General features: G+C 39.2%; 1 protein-coding gene across 1 annotated transcript in view; it reads right to left on the reverse strand.

Moving 5' to 3' along the window:
* The window catches only part of smyd3 (SET and MYND domain containing 3), a 78,566-nt gene extending 61,626 nt beyond the window's left edge, over positions 1–16,940 (reverse strand). The window contains exon 1 of the mRNA XM_040129970.1: positions 16,707–16,940. Coding sequence (XP_039985904.1) covers positions 16,707–16,867 — 161 coding nt within the window. The 5' untranslated portion in view covers positions 16,868–16,940. The remainder of the gene's footprint in view (positions 1–16,706) is intronic.
* Between the last annotated feature and the right edge of the window lie 4,461 nt (positions 16,941–21,401).

Genomic DNA, 21,401 nt, shown 5'->3' on the forward strand with positions numbered 1-21,401 from the left:
GAGCTAATCTGTGATGCCAGGGATCAGCATGCCTAGGTCCTTTTCCTGCTGCACGGCTTAGATTGCCTCCAAAATTAGTTTTTTTAGTACCGATAATTTTTAAACATACATATTCCTTTGAGATGATACTTTCTCTCTCTCTCTTTACAATCCTATTTTATTGTGACAGAAAGGAGACAGATATGAAAAATGACATGCAACAAAGATCCCCAGCTGAAATCAAACCAGGTATGCTGCAATTATATGGTTTTACAATTACAATTACAGGGATACAACAATGCAGCAGTTTTTTCAAGTCTCTAACCTTGAATCTCACCTCTCTAACAACATGGTGATGGGCTGTGTGTGTGTCTGTACAGTTTAATAATCTCATTTTATGCAGTATTTCTTGGCTTCAGTGACACATTCCTACGGGATGCTCAGTCTCACACCTTTGATTTCATCTTATTTAACACAGTCATGTAGATAGTCTCTGCATTTATTTGCACAAGTTCTAACAACTGATGAGCCAGAATGCTCAGTACATTGGATTCAAGCGTGTGTGTGTGTGTGTGAAGGATTTTTCTGTATTACTAGTGTCATTCCAACAGTAGAACATACAGTACGCAAAGGGAGGTCAGGGTTAGCAAAACAGCCCAAGGCTTGTTTAACATGAGTTCATATACAGTAAGACGTCACTCTGTTTGGTTCATCATGTGATGGAGAGAAAATGATAAATTATTGCTAATTAAATGTGACAACGGGTGGTATTATGAGCTTACAGACAGAAAATTAGGTAATGGAGAACATGTTATGATGTATGTAAATACATTAGCCCAAGGCTTATCGTACTGAGTGTGGGACCTTTGATTAGATTGGACCTGCTTATGAATGTTGTAGATGACATTGTAAGAACCTTAAAGGCAAAAGCATACATATTATATAAAACACACACAGTGTGGGTCTGACAGAAGGATGTTGCCTGTCAACATTATCGACAGATGTTAAATGTTTCCTATGAACATACATCAGTGTGTGACCAGACTGGTCTGTTGTTTTTGGGTCGAGGCCCCTGTAGGCTTGGACAACTTATGAAAACACACTAGTCTTTTCTGTTCTCTCCTCCTCTCCCTCTTAGTATCTTAATTTACAACTTTCCTCTTTATCTGTCTCATCTTTTCCTCCCTTTTCCCACCCCCTCTTGTTATGCCACTGTGTCTTATTTGAAATGACCTTTCCAGCCTGGAATCCAACGGTAAATTTAGTCTCACCCTGGGATGGTGGTTCATGAAAACACAGCTATTCTTGTCATGTTGAGACCAACCAGAAACAGGGAAGCCACCCACAGTTTAAGAAACACATGCCTGCAGTATGAGACGCAAAGCAATAACAACAGATAAGACAAGGCTAGACCTAAACACAGTCAGGTTCTGTGAAGCTTCAACAGGTCAACTGAGAACATAATTCAGACACTAATAGTTTGGACACATCACAAGCTGCGGGGAGCAGGAAGTCCATCCATCTTCCATGACTGCAGACACGAAGGCTGATGCTGAACGTGACCCCATTTTTACTTCTCTACTTGTTCTTTGTAGCTTAACTTTGTGGGAAATGTTGCCCCTTGGGAGGCAATCACATGCTTAAAGCGCTTTTCTGTATGTTCATGCGCGTATATGTCCTTTTGATATCAGGTTGATTTTCAGACTTTCTAAAATGGGGAACCCTGAAAGGTATATGTTCAAAATCTGTTTAAAGATTAATTAAAACATAAACAAGGAATTATTGTTGGATTTATGTTTAATATTTACTACAATTCTCAGCCACTGTAATGATGCTTTAAAATGTGTAAACATGTCTATGAGGATGCAGGTAATGGTTGTAAGTAGTACGACTCAGCTAAAAAGAGCTGGAAACAACACAATATAAAAATGAAATTACCACTTTGTGGTTTTATGCCTCTGTCAGCCAGTAAAGTTCCAGTTTACATCCATTACTGTCCAGAGTCATATATGTAGTGAAAAAGAATTTAGTAAAAAGGTATTATGTGTATTTTATCATAATTAGTGTATTAATTCTTGAGTTATGGCCAAAACCATGTTTTGTGAGGTTACAGTGACCTTAACCTTTGCCCATCAAATTCTAATCAGTTCATCTTTGAGTCTAAGTGGACCTTTGTGCCAGATGTAATGAAATTCCCTCCACTTTAAATCAAGGGACTGGACAAAAATATTGCGTTAACCATTCAGAAATTACAGCCATTTTTTTTTTTTTTTTTTTACTACACACAGTCCCTCATTTTCAGAGGCTCCAAAGTAATTGGATATTTGACAACTGATTAGTTTCCTGGCCAGGTGTGGCCTGTTCCCTCATTATTTCATGACAAATTGAGCAGATAAAAGGTCTGAAGTTGATTCCAAGTGTTGAATTTGCATTCGGTAGCTGTTCATGGAAACTCTCAGTATGCGCTTCAAAGAGGTGTTGATGCAAATGAAGGAGGCCATCATTAGGCTGAAGAAGCAAAACAAAACCAACCTATCAGACAGATGGCAGAAACTTCAGGATTGGCCAAATCAACAATTTGGTTCATTCTCAAAAAAAAGGAATAAACTGGCGAGCTCAACGACACCAAAAGGCCTGGAAGACCATGGAAAACAACTAAAATGCATGATTGCAGAATTGTTTGCTTGGTGAAGAAAAACCCTTAACAACATCTAGCCAGGTCAAGAACACTCCCCAGGAGGTAGGCAGATCATTGTCAAAGTCTAATAAAAGTCAAAGTCTGATGAAGTAGCCTGATTTGCTTGTTATCTAATTTCCCGGATTGGCCAAAAGAAAGACTTTCCCATCTGGTTATATTATTTGTACTGTTTCTCGAATTGAGTTTTAAGGAAACAAACTGTATCAAGATATACAGTATCAAAAATGCAATGTAAAATTACATATACTGTGATAAAAGATTACTACTGTCAGTGTTTATAGTAATGCAATATGGAAGCAACAACTGAGTGACTAAAAGGAGAGAGTATATTGGACTGAATATCAGTCCAATACTTTGTATGTAGTTACTAAGCCACATTAATGCAAAGTTGCACCACAGCAACTGTTGTTATGGTGACTGCCTCCAGGCTGATAAGCTCTCAGCATTTACAGGGTATCCATCAAACACACACATGCACACGTATATACATCACTGTATACATATCGGTCACATGATCCAGGTATTCCCGCAGGACTGTAGAGGTCATATCTTGGCTGAACATAACTGAATATTTCTCCCTGGTATTTCTTCCTGGTTGGAAACAAATATTTTTGCTCTTTGCTCATTTCCAGTGACAGAATGGGACAGTAGAAATGTCCTCTTTAGCAGAGAAAAATGTGAGAAATTAATTTGAGTATTGCAAAAAATCTTTGCAACTTCCAACGGGATTTGGAGGACGTCTGAAATATCTAACCATAGTTCAGTAACATCAGCAACAACAACAACCACAACAAAATCACATTTCTTTTTTTCTTTAACATCCTGTAGTTCAACAGTTCAACAAAGTGCTCAACCGACTGCTTACTGTTTGTCATTTGGGATCATTTGTTTCGGGAAGAAACAAACACCCACACATACTCTGTCCATTCCATACGCATCATTTCATTACTCAAATACACAGAGATGACTCCACTCTGGCCTCTAGGCAATAACCAACAGGAGTTCAAGAAAATACGCTGTTACGTACAGTACACATGGTATAATACATACACTGATTTAACACAGTCCAAATATAGATATGGACAATAACAACAGATCAAGAAGGATCACAATAAAACCGGAAAAGACGGCAAAAAGACATAAACTTGCCAAGGCTTCTTCAGTTCATTAGTATGCAACAGAACCATAGGAATTACTCATTTTCATACAGATTATGATTCCTCCCAAGAACCACATCTGTCTCATCTTCGGCCATGTTTTCTCGTTATGTTTCCTCTTTTTTCCTCCCTCTCTTCATCCCTTTCTTTTGCTCTCTTCCCCCTGCCTTTTTTCTGCCCTTCTTATCCCTCTGTGTCTTTGTCAGATGTCGTCTGAAGGGATAGTCTTCTGGATGGCAGGTCCATGCTTGGTCTGCAGGCACAGTAGGAAAACTCATGAATAACATTAGATGGGTTTCATTACGAACATGCAGAAGGCTGAATTAAAAAACAGACACTCTTTCTTTTTCAGCAACCCCCTCCTGTTCCTCTCAATATCATACTCTCTCTCTTATTTAGTTCTTTTCCCATTTTCCCCCTAATATTTTCATTGGGCCATTCATTTTCTTATTCTCTTCCACCCTCTCCATCAGTCTTACATCTAAATACCTTGATTACAAAAATTGACAGTTATCACATCACCAAAAATGTGGATTATCAGTTTATCGTTTAAGTTGTGTATCTGGCAAAAATGCCAAACATTTGCTGGCAAGGATGTGCTGCTTTTTTCTGTTTTATATTATTTTAAAATGAACATCTTTGGATTTTGTGACAGTTGGTTAGAAAAGACAGGCAATACGAAGGTGCCACCACGGGTTCTGGAGAAACCTGTCATTAACATCAAGCGGGGATACCTGGCATTAACATGCGTTTCGGGTGATCCGAACACAAGTGGACAGCTCGCCGTACAGATGTGAACGTACCCCAGGCGCATTGAGGATGCACTGAGATCCAATCGCCTAGAACACATTCGGAGGTGGTCTGAGCCACGTATGGGTATGTGTATGCGAATGGGTCCTGGGCCACACTGAAGGGCCCCTTACTCAACTGACGTCCTCTGCGTAAGCGGATGTACGTATTCATTCGCAAACAAACGCAAGTTGTACAAACTGGATAAACTGGCTTTGTCAACGACGTCTTAAAATTTCAAAAAACCAGTAGAGATACAAAGGGATCCAAAAGACTGAGACAGAAAAGTGGTCTCAGACTTTCAGACCCCACTGTATATTACAAGTAGGGATGATTAATCGACTAAACGATTAAACGTTGCTACCCTCACTAGTTAGCACCAGAAATTCTAGTCAGTTAAACTAATTTATTAATATTTTATTAATGCATAACGCCAGTTAACTGTTGCATCTAAGATGTTACGCAGCTGCCCGCCACTAGCCAGTGCTGCAGACGACAGTCCCCATCTCCCTAGGCTAATGCCTGGATGATGTAAATAAGCAAGGTGGAAAGTGGGACAGATTACATCTTATTAATTACCTAGACTGTGACGGCCCGCCAGTTTAATTTTTCTTATCCTGCCATATTTTCATAATTAAGCAAAAATATTTTTACACTTCTCATAACATAAAAAACCTCTACGGAAATGCTCTGCTGCCTCCTGCGGGTTACAAACAACAACACATTTGGTCTCTGCAAAACAGAATTGATCATTTGCATATAGAGCCAGGAGAGATAAGACACTGATGTTGGTAGATGAATAGTATACTTATTGTGCCTACTTTTTTTTTCTTCGAAACAACAGCAGCATATTTTTATGACCTTGCAAATTAGCTGGTTCTTGAGTTGTGCAAAATGTCAAACCCAGTCAGAAACTCCTGAATAGTGGATCTTAGACAGAAAGATTAAAGCCACATGCAGGGAACAGATGATATGTCAGAAATGAGTAGAGAAAGGAAATCAGGACGTTAGTGAAAGCAAAAGCAGGAGACACACACAAAAAAAAAAAAAAACAGGAAGAATAAAAGGACTTAAAACTGTCTCTTGCCCGTAGAAGTGACTAAAAGATTCTGGTTTTCTGCATTGGTATGCAAGAGCATAGATATGTGCTCTCACATGTGTGTATCTGTGGTCAATTTTGTTAAGTTTATGCTATCAGACACCTAATTAGGCCTACCTCAGCATGTCTCTGTTGGTGTGTGTGTGTAGCATGGTAATTAATTTCCCGTGAGTACTGGCAGCTGCACTGTAGCCACAAGAGTTCTTCGTTTATGTGTGTCTGCTCGTGTATGTTAATAATTAGTGGGGTCCTCTTTTCTGGGCTGTCCGGTCGTGCCTGAATGAATTTTCTCATTTCCAGGCTGAGCGGCCAACACAGCACAGTCCCTTACCTCATGACAGGTAATGGTGTGCGAGAATGTGTATGTAAAGTAAATTACTGACAAATAGTAACATAAATCAACGGCAAGATTCTTGGTCCCTTAGAAATGGTTGAAGAACACCCACCAATCCCAAGATTTTGTAGAGTTTTGAATGACTGGGTTGTTTTTCTTGCAAAAATACTACCACACTTCATATTTCCCTCTCGAAACTGCAGCAGTTCCAACTCCAACACAAACCCTTTCTTTGCTAGCTCTGCTACTGCCGTGTATTTCCAAGTAAATGTAAGCATGTAGGGACACTACTGCCATCTAGTATTGCGTCACTGCTACAACAGTACAGCCTAAACTGAACTGAACCACTCAGTACACTGCAGGCATCCACAGCACAGCTACAGCACCACATCATCACGAGTTTTCGTGTAGGTTGGTGACTGGTATGTAAAGCATTGCTGCCAGTGTGTGAGTGTGTGTGTGAGTGGGAGAGAGAGAGAGAGAGAGAGAGAGATACCAGCTGTGCTGCATCTCAAACTGTCCTAGAACCCTTGCTGAGTTCTTAATGGTTGTTTAGAGGATGATTCATTTACACCTGAGGAGACTCATTTGGGACAAGTCTCCTCATGGTTTTATTATCATGATGATGAGAGTACACGCACGGGCCCACACACACACACACACACACACACACACACACACACACACACACACACACACACACACACACACACACACACACACACACACACACACACACACACACACACACACACACACACACACACAAATTATGGCCCTAAGGGAACATTTACCCATTTACTCAATATTTTTTGTTTTTTGTAATGTCTAAAGACCTTTTCAGAAAACAGTTTCTCCAGTGTAGGTTAGGTTATTACTTTGATAATAAACTTAATTTGTTTTAAAGAATAAACTCTTGTAAAATTCTAATTATTAAATAGAAAGTAGAAAATTAAAACATTAGATAAGATAGAATTTATACAATAATTTAATAAGATCAGGATGATACAAATGTTAAAATTTGTTATACAGATGTTCACAAAAGCCAAAACCAGAAAAAAGAAAACAGGTTAGGATGGAAGACATTGAAGTTTAATTTAAAGATTCAGCCACTCCGACATTATATTGTGATATTGTAGCTATTCAATGCAATGTATTGAAAGTGATCACAAGAATTTTAAAAGCTACTCTAAAACATACTAGGACCTGGTGTAAAGAGAATAAACCAAGAGAAATATGAGTAGATGACATTTGATCTCAGTTAAAAGCTGGAAAGTTAAATTTCAAACAAGCAGAGTTTAAATTTGACTGAATTATGCAAGTAAAAAGAGAATTAATCGTCTGAGTGAGCTGCGTAATGGCATTAATAACTTTCTTGCTGTCCTAGAATGAAACGGTGGATCTGAACTTTGCTAGATTTCTGAGATAAAAGAAGCATGGCTGAGCTACTTTTAAGATATGCTGATTGAAATGCAAACAAGAATCCACAACAATCCCAAACTCTGAAATATAGGCACAATACGGTGCCAATAAGAGCCAAGTGAATGTCAAAGAACTTCAGGTTTCTGAACTTCAAGTTTTCTGTCTTATCCTTTAACTGAAGGCAGAAATCTCATCCAGACTGGTCATGGACAACAGCAAATCAACACTTTTCTGAATGAGTAAATGCAAGAAAGAAATCATTTTAGTAACTTTATTTCAGACTTAATTCAGAAAATTAATGTCCAGATAGCAGTTAAATTATGTTCTCTCTTGTTTTTTTCAAGCTCTTGCCTTGAGGTTTGAGAGAGACATTAGCATTCAGTGGAATAACGTGAATCTACAGGGAGCCTTTTTCATTTTATCCAAATTTCTACTAGGAACAAACACACAAACACTGGAGGATCTACAATTGCTGCAAAAAAACAAACTGACTTTCATTAATTTTGTTGCACTTTACCTAATCACCCCACAAAAATGAAATGTTCATCCTCATGAGGAATGACAGAATTTCTGTAAAGGCGTGTGGTCCTCACAAATAGAGTTAAAAATGATACACCCAGATGTTTTGCTTGATGAGTACCAAGAATTACACACATGGGGAGGCGTGTTCCCACTTTACAGCAAATCACTTGGTTTGCAAATGATACAACTGTGTGTATGTTTTCCAACACCAAGACATGTTGAGACACCTTGGTCTCTAACTGCAGGCGGCAGGGAAAACTAGAGGGAGATGGAGAAAAGACCGGAAGAGGAAAAAGAAGCAGATGCAAGAAAAATAATCTGCTCCAGGAATGAAGCAGGGAGAAAGAGGAGAGGCAAGTGTGACGACAAAAATGTTTATGAACAATGAGGGAGGAGGAGATGATGGAAGAGGAGGGTGAGGAAAAACAAGGAGAATGAGGAGAGAAGGAAGAAGCAGATGGGAAGAAAAACTGTGGAAGGAGAGGAGAAAGGGAGGAAGACAGAGATGTCAGAAGCAGCAGATGGGAGGATAAATCCAGAAGAGGGAACAAGTGAGAGGAGGAGGAAGAGGAGGAGGAGGAGGAGGAGTGCTGACTTGCCTTTTGAACTGTTTCCCTCCTCTCATGTGCTCCTTCTCATCTCTGTCTCTAGGCTCGTCGAACTGCATCTAAAGTAGCAATCTGTATGCCTCATATATCACTGCATCCACAAAGTTTGTGTGTGTGTGTGTGTGTGTGTGTGTGTGCACACGCACGGGTGAGAAAAAGGGGGAACGGGGTGTGCGCACAACCAAGAGATAAAATGTGTTTGAAAAAAATAGGGTGCATCTGAGTAAAAGAGACAGGGTGGATGTTTCAAAATGAGACACAGTTTGAGCCAGAAGATAAAGAAACAGAGAATGAACAGAGAAAAGAACTAAATTCAAACACAATGCAGTGTGTGTGTGTGTCTGTGTCTGTACAAGGCTACTTTTGGGGACAAATTTCAGACTAAAGACCAGTTAATTGGGGACAGCTTGTCCAATTGGGGACAAGAGCTGTGTCCCCAATTGGGAAAAAGTTGATTTTGGGGTCAGTGGTTAAGGATAGAGTTAGGGATGCATTATGAGAATCGGTGTCCTCAGAACTATAGAAAGACCAACATCTGTGTGTGTGAGAGAAAAAAATCGATTGGGACAGAAACGGACAGACAACCCGAAAACATGATACCTCTGGCCAAGCCGCTCGCCGGTGCGGAGGCATAAAAACGCAAATGCATTTGAAAAGGATGATGAGTATAAAAAAAACAGTTAGATTTCTCTAAAGGTGTGTTCAAAGAGAACAGGAACCAAATTTTAGATACAAAATCAACTTGAGACCATCTTGGGGATCGATGGGATCACAACAGCTGCAATGCCTGTCAACATGTTAACGTTCCGACTAACGAGTATTTAGTAGTCATTACTACACTATAAGATGAGTGCTCAGTGCTCATGGGTCGAACCACACCCATCACTCTGCCTTTATTTTGATGTCTACTACACCTGTAAGGTTTCTTTACTGTATCTTGCACTGTTGCGATGCTATTGCGGTAACAAAATCTGTCCACAGACATATTAACACCTGCCAAAGTATTCAAAACTACCTCAGTGGTAGTTCCCAATACAGTGGGTGTCCCCAGGACCACATTGTACCATGACGAGACAGACACAGACAAACAGACTCACAAGGTGAAAACAATAGCAGCCCTGCTGTGGGGACTGGTAATGAAAAGACATGAGCGAGCACAAACAGACACTCGAGGCGGCGAGAACTATCCAAAGATGCATCCTCAAATATTGAAAGTTTCAAATAAAGAAAAAGAGTAGGAGCTGATCCTGCTATTTTATGAATTAGCTTCATACATTAGGGCTGTCTCGTGAATGTCGATGATTCGAATCATCGGTCGAGAAGCCCATGAATTGACTTGTTTTTTTTTTTTAGCTGAGTCACTTTATATATGTTGTAAGGACGGCAAGGCAAAGCAGAAAAGCACGAGTCGTTTGCTACCCCGACACTCTTGGCTCCAATGCTGAAAATTAGCGAAGTCGACTAAGCTTTTGAACAAGACACTGGTGCAACCTCCTCTACTGCCATCCAGCGTGGCCAGAGACACGTTCAGTGGTGCACTAAGATTTTAAAACTGAACTATGACCAGGATTCAAATTTTTTATTTCTCTGTTTTTGCGCAAATCTGAAGTTTCACATCACAGATGACAAACAAAAGCATTAAAATGTGAGTCTTACAGGTAAGAAATGACACTCACTTAGGCTGTTACAGGAGTTGAAGCTAACAGTTCACTAACAGTCCAACGGTCAAATGCTTGTGAGTAACGCACGCCGAACCTTCGCTACGCGCTCTGTCCTATCCCCATCTGGTGCTGGTAATTCAATGCATCACTGCTTATTTAACACAACACATTTGGAACTAAAATCAGTTTTGGGTTGACCCTGAAGAAAAATCACAGAGAGAATATCGGCCTCCATGCATTTATCTCACATTTATATTTTGTTTATCCTGCTCACAGACTAGAAAAAATAAGCAGAAGTCGCATCTCTATCCCTGTTTTCCAAAATGTTCAACTCTACACGTGACACATTTGTACTGATTGGCTCAAAAGGCAGAGTCATGATTTTATCTACCGTTGCCTTGTTTTTACATTTTGTTGTCTCTGTACAAGAACAGCTTCCCTATAACAGGCACTCACATCCAGCCGAAATTAAAACCAAGCTCTCAAGTCAACCACCTGTGAATATTATTTTATGTTCTTATAAATAAAAGAAGACCCCCTGGAAACTGATTTATCCAACTTGCAATCAAAGTTTCTCCCTATAAATAAAACAACAGCTTTTAATGTTTTGTTGTTGTCTGCGCTGTTCTGCAGTGTGTGTGTGTTTGTGTTTTATGTGTAGTCCAAAGAGATAGTGAGTGAGAGATTGGTGTCAAATATAAAGACTGTCTGAAAAAGATAATGCTGCCACGGCCCCCCTCATCTAACACACATGCAGACACACACACACACACACACGCGACCTGACAGCAGAGAGAAACACATCTAAGTTCTTTGGTCTGTCAAAACCAGAAAAAAAAAACCCATCAAAGCATGTGTGTGTTTGATGAGTTATCTGTCCAACAGAGACTGTTTGTCATCTCTCCATCTTTCTCTGGAACTTCCTCTGTCAATTTTAAGACAAACATTAAAGTGTCACTCTGACAGGGAATTTGTTTCTCGTATTTTTATGTGCAAACATTTCCAGATGACACAGTTTGCAAGTTAACCACAGACTCTAATCTGAATTGTGAAAACATGCTTGGACTGCAGTTTTGCCCTGTGAGGCTCAGCGTTACTGCTCAATGATGGAAAACAAAACCGTGTCTTACTCTGTTTTCTTCATTGCATTGCAGTGATGAAACTTATTAATCACAAAATAAACAATAACCACGTACTAAATGAGAAAGACAGAGACGAAGCTATGATACAGAGATTATTAAATGGTAAGGAATTCTACTGTCGATTAAAAATATGTTCCATTTTTTCCCTCTTTCTTTGTTCCTCCTATCATCTCTCCTCACCCCCCTCCTTGCTCTGTGTGAGTCTGAGAACCTTTAATAGTTGTTTGTTTGTTGACCTCTGGCAATTCGAATCCTGCTGAGATGTGTGTGAGTGTGTGTGTATGTACTCAGCATTCATCACTCATTACTTACACACAGCCTTCAAAGCCTGTAATTACCTTCAGCTTTGATGCCCCCCCCCACCTGCTCATTTCCTGCACAAACACAGAAACACATGTATTAAAACATAAAGTACATTTCTCTGTTGTTCATACAATGAGATACAGCCCAACAAATAAATTCACACTCACACACACACACACACACACACACACACACACACACACACACACACACACTCACAGATTTGTAAACATTCCTCAACACTAAGTCATGCTGTGAGCCTAATTGATTGTGTTTTAGTGAAAACACACTTCACATCTCTGAGCCCAATCTCTTCCTTGGATTTTGTGTGTGTGTGTGTGTGCGAGTTTGTGCATGTGTGCGGGCACGTGTGGCTACCAGTCCTACATCCTACAACTGTTTTTGTGACACCAATACAACTTACACATTTTTCACTGATATCAAATCAATAAAAGATGTGCAACAGATATTCTGACACTCAGGGTGATGAGTGTTGGCCACAAGCCGAGCAGATGTAGCAGTGACGCTTATTCAATATCTCAAAAACTCTGCACAACATGGCCTCCGTCTTATTCCACACACACACAGACATGCCCCCCTATTTGCCCCAAGCTCTTAGAAAAATAATGGAATTCAGTGGAGGCACAAACTCTCTAATTTATTATTGATTTCTACTGTTATAACTCTATCTTCCTTTGTGAGAGGATGAATATATTTTTTGAGGTATTGAATAAATGTCAAGTTAAAATGTTAAGGCTTGTAGCCAGGAGGCCTCAAACAGTGTGTGTGTGTGTGTGTGTGTGTGTGTGTGTGTGTGTGTGTGTGTTTTTGTGTGTCTAAATGTCTTTCTGTGGTTGGGTGGACAAATTTTGGTTTGAAGCAATTGTTGTGAGGACATTTTAGCCTGTCCTCACAACCTCAAAGTGCTGTTAAAGGGTTAAGACTTGGTTTCAAGGTTTAGGTTAGAGTTAGGGTTTAGTTGAAGTTAGAGTAAGAAGTTGGGTAAGTCCGGAAGTCCAGGAAATGAATGCAAGTCTATTTAATTTTCCCGAAAGTGGCCTAATTAACATGTATGTATGTGTGTGTGTGTGTGTGTGTGTGTGCGCGTGTGTGTGTTTGTGTGCGCGCGTGCGTGTGCTACTGACACATATCTTTTAACCTGTATGTGGAAATCAAAATCATAAAGAAAGGGCTGAGTCTGCTTTCTCTATTTTTGTAAGATTAGACATTCTGCCATCTCTTAGTAGTGGCATACGCTAATATAGTGCAAAACAAAAGCTTATACTAATAATAATAATGATACAGGAGCACATGAAAAGAAGACTAAGTCTACAGCCATACTAGCGGCACTGTGAGGCCGTGCTTTGAGCTAATTGCTAACATAAGCAGACCCGCGAGATCACAATGACAGTGCTAACCCACTGATGCTTAGCAAGTATAATGTTTGCCATGGTTATCATCTTGGTTTAGTGTGTTAGAATGCTAAAATTTGCCAATTAGCAATAAGCAAGAAGTACAACTGAGACTGATGGGAATGAGGGACTGGGGCAATTCAACAACCAAACAACAGCTTGTTTGGGTTGTTGTTTTTTTTGTTTGTTGGGTTTTTTGTGGAATTGCCAGTTGAAACAATGTCTCCATATTAGTCCCACCGTCTTGCTGCTTCAAGGTGATGTGGGAGCTACTGTTAGAAACAATTTCACCAAAACAAAGTGCGTGATACCTACTAGGGATTAGCAGCGAAGCGGGAACTTCAGTGAAAGTAGACAATAGTCAATACCGGGGGTATGTGAAAGATTTTTGCCTTCCTACAATATTCAGGACTGACATTAACAGCCACAGTGGTGATAGTGAAATGACTTTTTAAATCAAGACACACTCGTGTCATATTACACTACACATGCAAATCCAAGCACATGTCCGTTGACTGATAGATGTTCAACTCTCCTCACACTCTAGCTTTAAATGACTGACAGTCTGGGAAGGGAGAAGCTGAAGGAATAAATTCAAATTACGTAAAATAAACAATACTGCCCTGCTGTTACTTCATGTAGCAGCAATTCTCCACATTTACATCCCTGCATTTGTTAGCTATTCTTTAGCTAGACAAAATGAGTAAGCTGACATCCAGTAATTGAGAGAAGAAAACACACAGAGAAACACAGACAGCAGCCAGCACAGCACAGCAACAGTCTTCTACTGCTGTCCACAAAGCAGCTGTGGGTGAAGCATCTGTCTCTGGGGCACATGGATAGTTGAGGGTTAAGAATTATTAACTTCATTATCAGTGGATAAAGTGGATGCTCTTCAGTGCTTCATAAACTCATCACTGACTGGGATGCTGTTTAATATCTACAGCCTGTGCTTTAGCAGAGATATGCTGTTTGCCCAGCAGTGATGTAATAGAAACTCAATGAAGGAATCCGTCCCAGTTTCTCTACAACGGACCTGACTGACCTTACAGGTCTGGATACTGTGCTGTGTGCTAAATCAGTCAAGTGTGTTCATGTGTTATTGTTTTTTATTTTCCCAGCACACAATCCGCTCCAACATACTGTATATGCACCAAACCCCAAAAACACATGTCCATACACATGCAGTAAATATAAAAGTATGAGCCATCCTTAGACAACATACACAAAGGTATTCACAAAATCATATCTGCTACTGAAATCATTAATTAAAGAAATTCATTCCAGAAGCCCCGTGATAAATAGAGCAACTATCACTTATTTACATTATTTCTATTCAAATGATTAAAAGGTAAAGTCCACGTCAAAAAATTACAAATCTCTGAGTAAATTTATCAAAGGCCAGAGTTATATCCTATTTTAGACCTAGTTATAAAATATCTTAAATTAAATTGAGAAAAACATGGAAACCCTCATATTTGAGAAGCTGTAACCAGAAAATTTTCGGTACTTTTGATAAATGACTAATTTATTTATGCATGCATACGCCATATGTACAGTACGAGAACACACACAAAGACACACACAGACACCTGGCTTTTTTCTCTCCTTACAGTACATCTGCGTCTCCCCCTCTCTCTGCTTACTTATTGTTAATCCTTCTTTCAGCATCCTCACCATCACTCTCTCAATTAAACATCCATCGTCTTTAATTTCTAGTTTCTCTCATGTCTTTTAAAGTACAGACCAGGAGTTTTCTATTTAGCCAAATCTATCAAATCCTCTGCAGCCCAGAGTCCGACATGAAAACATATTGACAGAATCTTCACCACCAAAGGAAAGATATTGCCTGATAGTGTGGACCTCTGATAGTGTAAGCCATCAGATACTGTGCTCCATATATCTCAACCACTGAGCTCACGTTAATCTTTTGTTCAGTACTACACAAGGCACACCAGATGGCAAGAAATCACACAGTGTAAGACGTAAACGGATAAGCCTTGCCAATTAACTAACAGGAGATATTAAAGAGTGCGCAGTTGCCGAACTGATCATATGCTCTAAATGCTCTTCATGTAGAAATAAAAAGCTGGACAAGAGCTACGTCTTTATATTCTCCCAGAGGTTATCTGCAGCAACTGATCTCATTAATCACCCTCCATTTGCTACAGAGGCTCACATACATACTGTATATTGCCCATAGTAATTTACCCTTCATTCACCTTGTAGTCCCTGCACCAGAAATCAGCACAATGGTCTCAGCAGTCTCGTTAAATTCACATACATCGTTTTAGCCTGATGAATTGAGTTTGGCTACAGTAGAGAAAGCAGCAATGCAATCAAGCATCCAGCTGGACAAATATCACAAGCAAATGAGATGAAACAGGACAAATAATCACATTGTCTTTCTACTACATCCAGAATGTCTATATAATAAGAGTCGGCAATAAGAATAAAACCCTTTATCACAGCATTATGTAATTTTATATAAAAATCAATATTGTGATATAGTAAACTTAATTAAAAATCAGTTAGGAAACTGTTTATAGATAACATAACAACTGTCTTGGTAACAAAAATAACGACAAATAAATAAATAAATATCTGACAAATAAAATTACTTAACACAATGATATAATATTAAAACAATAAGATAAATCCTATAAAAATAATCTAAAGCAGAGCTCAACTTAAGGCCTATATCAGCTGATATTGTGTTTTAAATAGTTGTGCATGATTCCATATAACCAAAGTATGTTACAATTAATCACACTGCCGAAATCAAACAGCCACACAGTGAACTTGGTAGTTCTGGCCTGGGACCCAGCATTTCTACATAAAAAGCTATCTTAGACATAGCAGCAGTTCTTCCCAACTGTCTCCACATTATGATCTGAATCTTGGTTGGGGGACCCTGGGACCCTTTATACACTGAATACTAATAACATTCAGTTTCGAGAAGAGACACGATTTACCTATTTTGCATAATAAGCCTTCCATCTCTGTTTGTGCAAGAGTAACCATTCACACTGGAGGTCAGTGAGGTGAAATGATCTTATTTAAATAGGTTTTTACCGAGAGATTTTTATTCAACTGTAGTATTTTTCCACGGCTGACAGTGTCAAATACCAACTTATCTGCACACCCCCTAGTAATCAAGTGCCACTTCTGCCCGCTTGCCTCCTCCGAAAGCATGAAAGAGCCATGGTGCCATCTAGTGGCCGGTTGGAGCACTTAGTTGCAGCTACCGCTGTGCATTTTGGGTGGCTAACAGTTAAGAAGCGTATAACACCTTAGCTACCGACAGACATACACAATGCCAACACGTTAATACTATTAACTGTATACAGAATCTATGATAGACGTGCAAAAATTACAAAGAACTGAGAGCGGAGATATCAAACGACGTGGCTGTGGTTCGAATTTTATTTACTTTTCCAGGGTGCTGACACGGAACACACACACAGTCCTTATTCACCACATCAGCCGCAAACCCCCTGAAGTCGCTGCAGCCTGCACAGAATATGTAACTACTGTGTTTACTTCGTTCGTATCTTAAGGGGCCCGCTGCCAATCTCACCGTGTGAAGCAGCCGTGGCAGACTTCTCTAGCATGTCTGTTGGACACACAGCACGCCAGCGGCTCGGCGGAGTACACCAGCTCTCCTCTCCCGATCCTGGCTGTCGCCCGTAGACCGTTACCCTTTCCCGGGCTGACAAAACGCTCCAGCCTCGGTGCCATAGTCGGTTTTCCCTCCACGTGAGCCGAGCAGTGTTTACATCCGTAAACGCACGGGCTGCGTCATGGCGTCACAACCACGTACAGACCCTTGTCGGTATACAGCTCTGGGGGGGAAAAAAAAAAAGTCGTTGCAAAATTATCAGTTTCTCTGATTTTACTATTTATAGGTATGTGGTTGAGTAAAATGAACATTTTTGTTTTATTCTATAAACTACTGACAACATTTCTACCAAATTCCAAATAAAAATTTTGTCCCTTAGAGCATTTATTTGCAGAAAATGACAAATGGTCAAAATAACAAGATGTTTTCAGACTTCAGATAATGCAAAGAAAACAAGTTCATATTCATTTTTAAAACACAATACTAATGTTTATACTAAGGAAGAGTTCAGAAATCAGTATTTGGTGGAATAACCCTGATTTTCAATCGAAACTTTCATGCGTCTTGGCATGTTCTCCACCAGTCTTTCACATTGCTCTTGGGAGACTTTATGCCACTGCTGGCGCAAAAATTCAAGCAGCTCAGCTTTGTTTGGTGGCTTGTGACCATCCATCTTCCTCTTGATCACATTCCAGATGTTTTCAATGGGGTTCAGGTCTGGAGATTGGGCTGGCCATGACAGGGTCTCGATCTGGTGCTCCTTCATCCACACCTTGATTGACCTCGCTGTGTGGCATGGAGTATTGTCCTGCTGGAACAACCAATCCTCAGAGTTGGGGAACATTGTCAGAGACGAAGGAAGCAAGTTTTCTTCCAGGATAACCTTGTACGTGGCTTGATTCATGCGTCCTTCGCAAAGCGTCATTTGCCCGATTCCAGCCTTGCTGAAGCACCCCCAGATCATCACCGATCCTCCACCAAATTTCACAGTGGGTGCAAGACACTGTGGCTCGTAGGCCTCCCCAGGTCTCCGTCTAACCATTAGACGACCAGGTGTTGGGCAAAGCTGAAGATTGGACTCATCAGAGAAGATGACCTTACTCCAGTCCTCTATGGTCCGATCCTTATGGTCTTTTGCAAACCTCAGCCTGCCTCTCGTCTTTGCTTCTCATTGATGAAGGGTTTTTCTAGCTTTACACGACTTGAGTCCTGCCCCTAGGAGTCCTAGGAGTCCCTTGGCTTCATCATCAGTAAAAACGTTAATCCTACAACACATGTCCAGGGTTGGACACAAGAGGCAAAAATGGCATGTATACTATACAGTAGCTGTTCCATACAGGCTGAGAGTTGATGAACAAACTTGTTTCAATACTGCTTCACAAAATAAAGTCACAAACTTCTTTATAAGGCGTTAAACTGTGAAAAGCAAGCAAGAAAAAAAGAACAAATACCCAACTGGTGCATTACTAGAGTCTTTTTTAATAAGGTGAGATTGTTTCAAAGTTTAGGTGCCCAGCTGTAAATGCAACACATGATTTTGCTTTGATTTATTTATTTTTTTTCATTTATGAAAATCCTACTGTTGTATTTCTATTAGAAAATGCTGAATAAAATAGAAATAGAAAAAAACTCCTCTGTAACTATACCATGAAAGTACAATAACAACAACAATATGAAAATAAAAATTAAGTCCAACATACAGTATTCACACCAACAAAGTTTCAGATCAAGAGACTTCTAAATACACAACTACAACTTGGGCATTACCATTAATGAGCAGGTTTTTTTGTCTTAAGAGGGGGGTAGCTAGAAAAAGTGTCTGTGGTTTTTGCTCTCTACAGCTATTGCAACTAATGTTTGGATGTTTAATGTCACAAGGTAATTTCAATTTAGCCTGTGTTGTTTTCAGGGAACTGGGCATTTGATCCCTGCTCGATCATTTCGGCAATGATCCTCTTGTGTGTGTGTGCCCCATGTAGTGGGGCAGATACTAAAAATAATGATGCTTGGGCTTTTAGGAAGCTCCAGTTTTTCTATTCTTTCTCTAGAAGCATTTTTTTTTTTTCATAAAACCGACTGATATCTGAAATTTGAAACAGACAGGTTTATGGGCTTTGATGGAGCTTCCAAATACTGTAGTATCCCCAACCCATAAAAACCTCTCAACCCAAAGACTTTACTTCAGTCAATATAAACAGTACATTTTAAGGAAATATTTTCTTGAGGCAGTTACCATAATAGCAATTGCAATCCTTGATGGCCAATAGTAAACTACTGTATGAAGTCCTAAGTAGGTAACTAGCATCAAACGCTTGGTTTATATTTCACTTGATAAATGTGTCAAATCTAAATGTTTTATATCAGGCAGGCTTATTTTCCAGCAAATTCAAACATGCATTTTATGTCAGAGAAGCCAGACTTATTCTACAGTAGAAATACATGGCAATGTACTGGGGGACTTTTTAAAAAATGACTATACATATAAAAGTTTGTGACCTTAGCCCTTGTAAGTTTTAGTCTATTCATTATGTCCTCCACGTTGCTTTGGATGTGTAATGTGTCTGTGCACCAGAGGGGATTTTTCTTTGAAACTCAAACTTGAAAACCCCTAAAATCATCAAAACACATCAACTGGGCTACTGTTTAAAACACAAGAGGTGTTTTTTTTTCCTTTTAAATTTATGTAACTAAATGTATTGCTGCATGACTGAGACAATCACATCCATAGTGTGTCTTACACACAACCTGAACCAGTACATTTTAATCTCTACACAGTGAAACTGGGAAAGTTTTCACATCAGCTTCAAAATGTATAAATACAAAGTTTGGCCCATTACCTTATAACTGTATGAACGAGGTCACAGGTCAGTATCGTTGCAGTAGAGACAGAATGGAGGCTCACAAACAACTTTTTTTCAATGGCTTTAACAGAAGACATGACAGGGAAAGAAACTCATCCCCTTATAACAATCTATATGAACAAACTGAGAAGAATTTATCAAACAATTCATAAAACGCCTTTCACCAGGTTGATAACAGTGGTACGTAGTACTGATTCACACATACATTTTCATTCATTCATTTCTAATGTTCTGTTAAAAACCAATTGTGAAAAACAAATGAAAATATATCTTGTGCATTGAGATGGTAGAAACATGAACCTTTTATAATCTGTGTGAAGAAGACAGTACTGAAAGCAGTAGTCAAAAAACCCCACCAGTTTCAAATCATCTTCAGGAACTGTTAGGGGAAAGTGAATGGAAATAAACAACAGATATTGATGACCCAGACGATGGTATTCAGAAAAGTTAGGTTATAAAATAAGAAACACAATTCTCAGTCAAAGCCTCCTTAAGAACAATGGCGATATAAGATACGAAAAATGTATGATGAAAACAATTAAGCGAAGAAAACAAAAGATCCATTTTTTTTTTCTTAACCACTTACAGTTGACATCCTTGGTATTATAAATAATTAAAATCATCTAAAAGATTAAATAAGAGGTTTTCTGTGTGATAGTCATCTGAACCAGCCAGAAGACATGTGCAAATAAAAACAAGACTCAATCTAATGTTCCTTACGTCCTGGGAAAACCTCATATCTCAAATGGATTTTCAGGTTTTTGTGAGTGACATAGAGAAAGATAATACTATTTTATCTTAATCTGTTAAAATGCATAGGTAAGAAACTTGAATCTGTCCTTTCTTTCTTTACCTACTGACATTAAGACCTTTGTAAGATATGTGGTTTTTCTAGGGCACTTTTTATGGCGTCCACTACTACACCACATGAAAGGAAAAATAATGCACAGGACAGCAAACATTGCAATATGTCGCAATAAAACATAACTATTGATGTTTACCTGGGAAAAAAGTGAGATTAAGCAGTAAAATGCCCCCACTAGGCCTCAAATTTGCTTTCAAATTACTAGAAATAAGAGTTAAAGGACTGACGTGAGAATAAAAGGTTGGTTTCATGGACAAGGTTTCAGCCTTTTTCCAGACCAAACCTTTTCCTGTTTCATAAGGAAGTCCCTTCTCCAGCCAAAGAAAGTTAGTTTTTTCTTTAACAGGACTCAAATTTCAGAAAATGTAAAGACATTAGAGATATGCTTAACAAAAATGGCAAATGTTGTCGAGATGACTCTTTAAAAAGACCAGTTGGTGGAAAAGATCTTTCTGAGTTGCAAAAAATGATTTTGGAAAAAAACAAATTTGACAATGAAAACACTGACAGTCACACACTAAGGATAGTGCCCAGAATTCCCACAAAACAACAAACTCACAGGCAGACAGAGCTGGACTGACACAGTGCTTCAAATGTTCCCATAAACATCAATGCTGTACTGCTGAAGTACACTGAATAATTATTGTTTCCAACATTTGTGCATCTGTCATTCAGTCTTTTTTGTTTTGTTTTGTTTTATTTTTTACTGAAATATTCCATACCTAGTGTTGAGTATTTTCTGTTCAACTGATTTGTGCATAACTAATGTTCACTGACATGTACTTTTCACACTAAACCTGAAAACAGTTGTTTGTTTCTGATCAAATCATGTAAAGCCTGTGTTTAGTCTAGCACCAACAGAACAATGCCTGTTGAAATATTGCAATATCTTAACAAAAATCATACCAGTCTCAGATGCAACATGTT

The sequence above is a fragment of the Xiphias gladius genome, chromosome 1 (genome assembly GCF_016859285.1).
Source record: "Xiphias gladius isolate SHS-SW01 ecotype Sanya breed wild chromosome 1, ASM1685928v1, whole genome shotgun sequence".
Lineage (NCBI taxonomy): Eukaryota > Metazoa > Chordata > Actinopteri > Istiophoriformes > Xiphiidae > Xiphias > Xiphias gladius.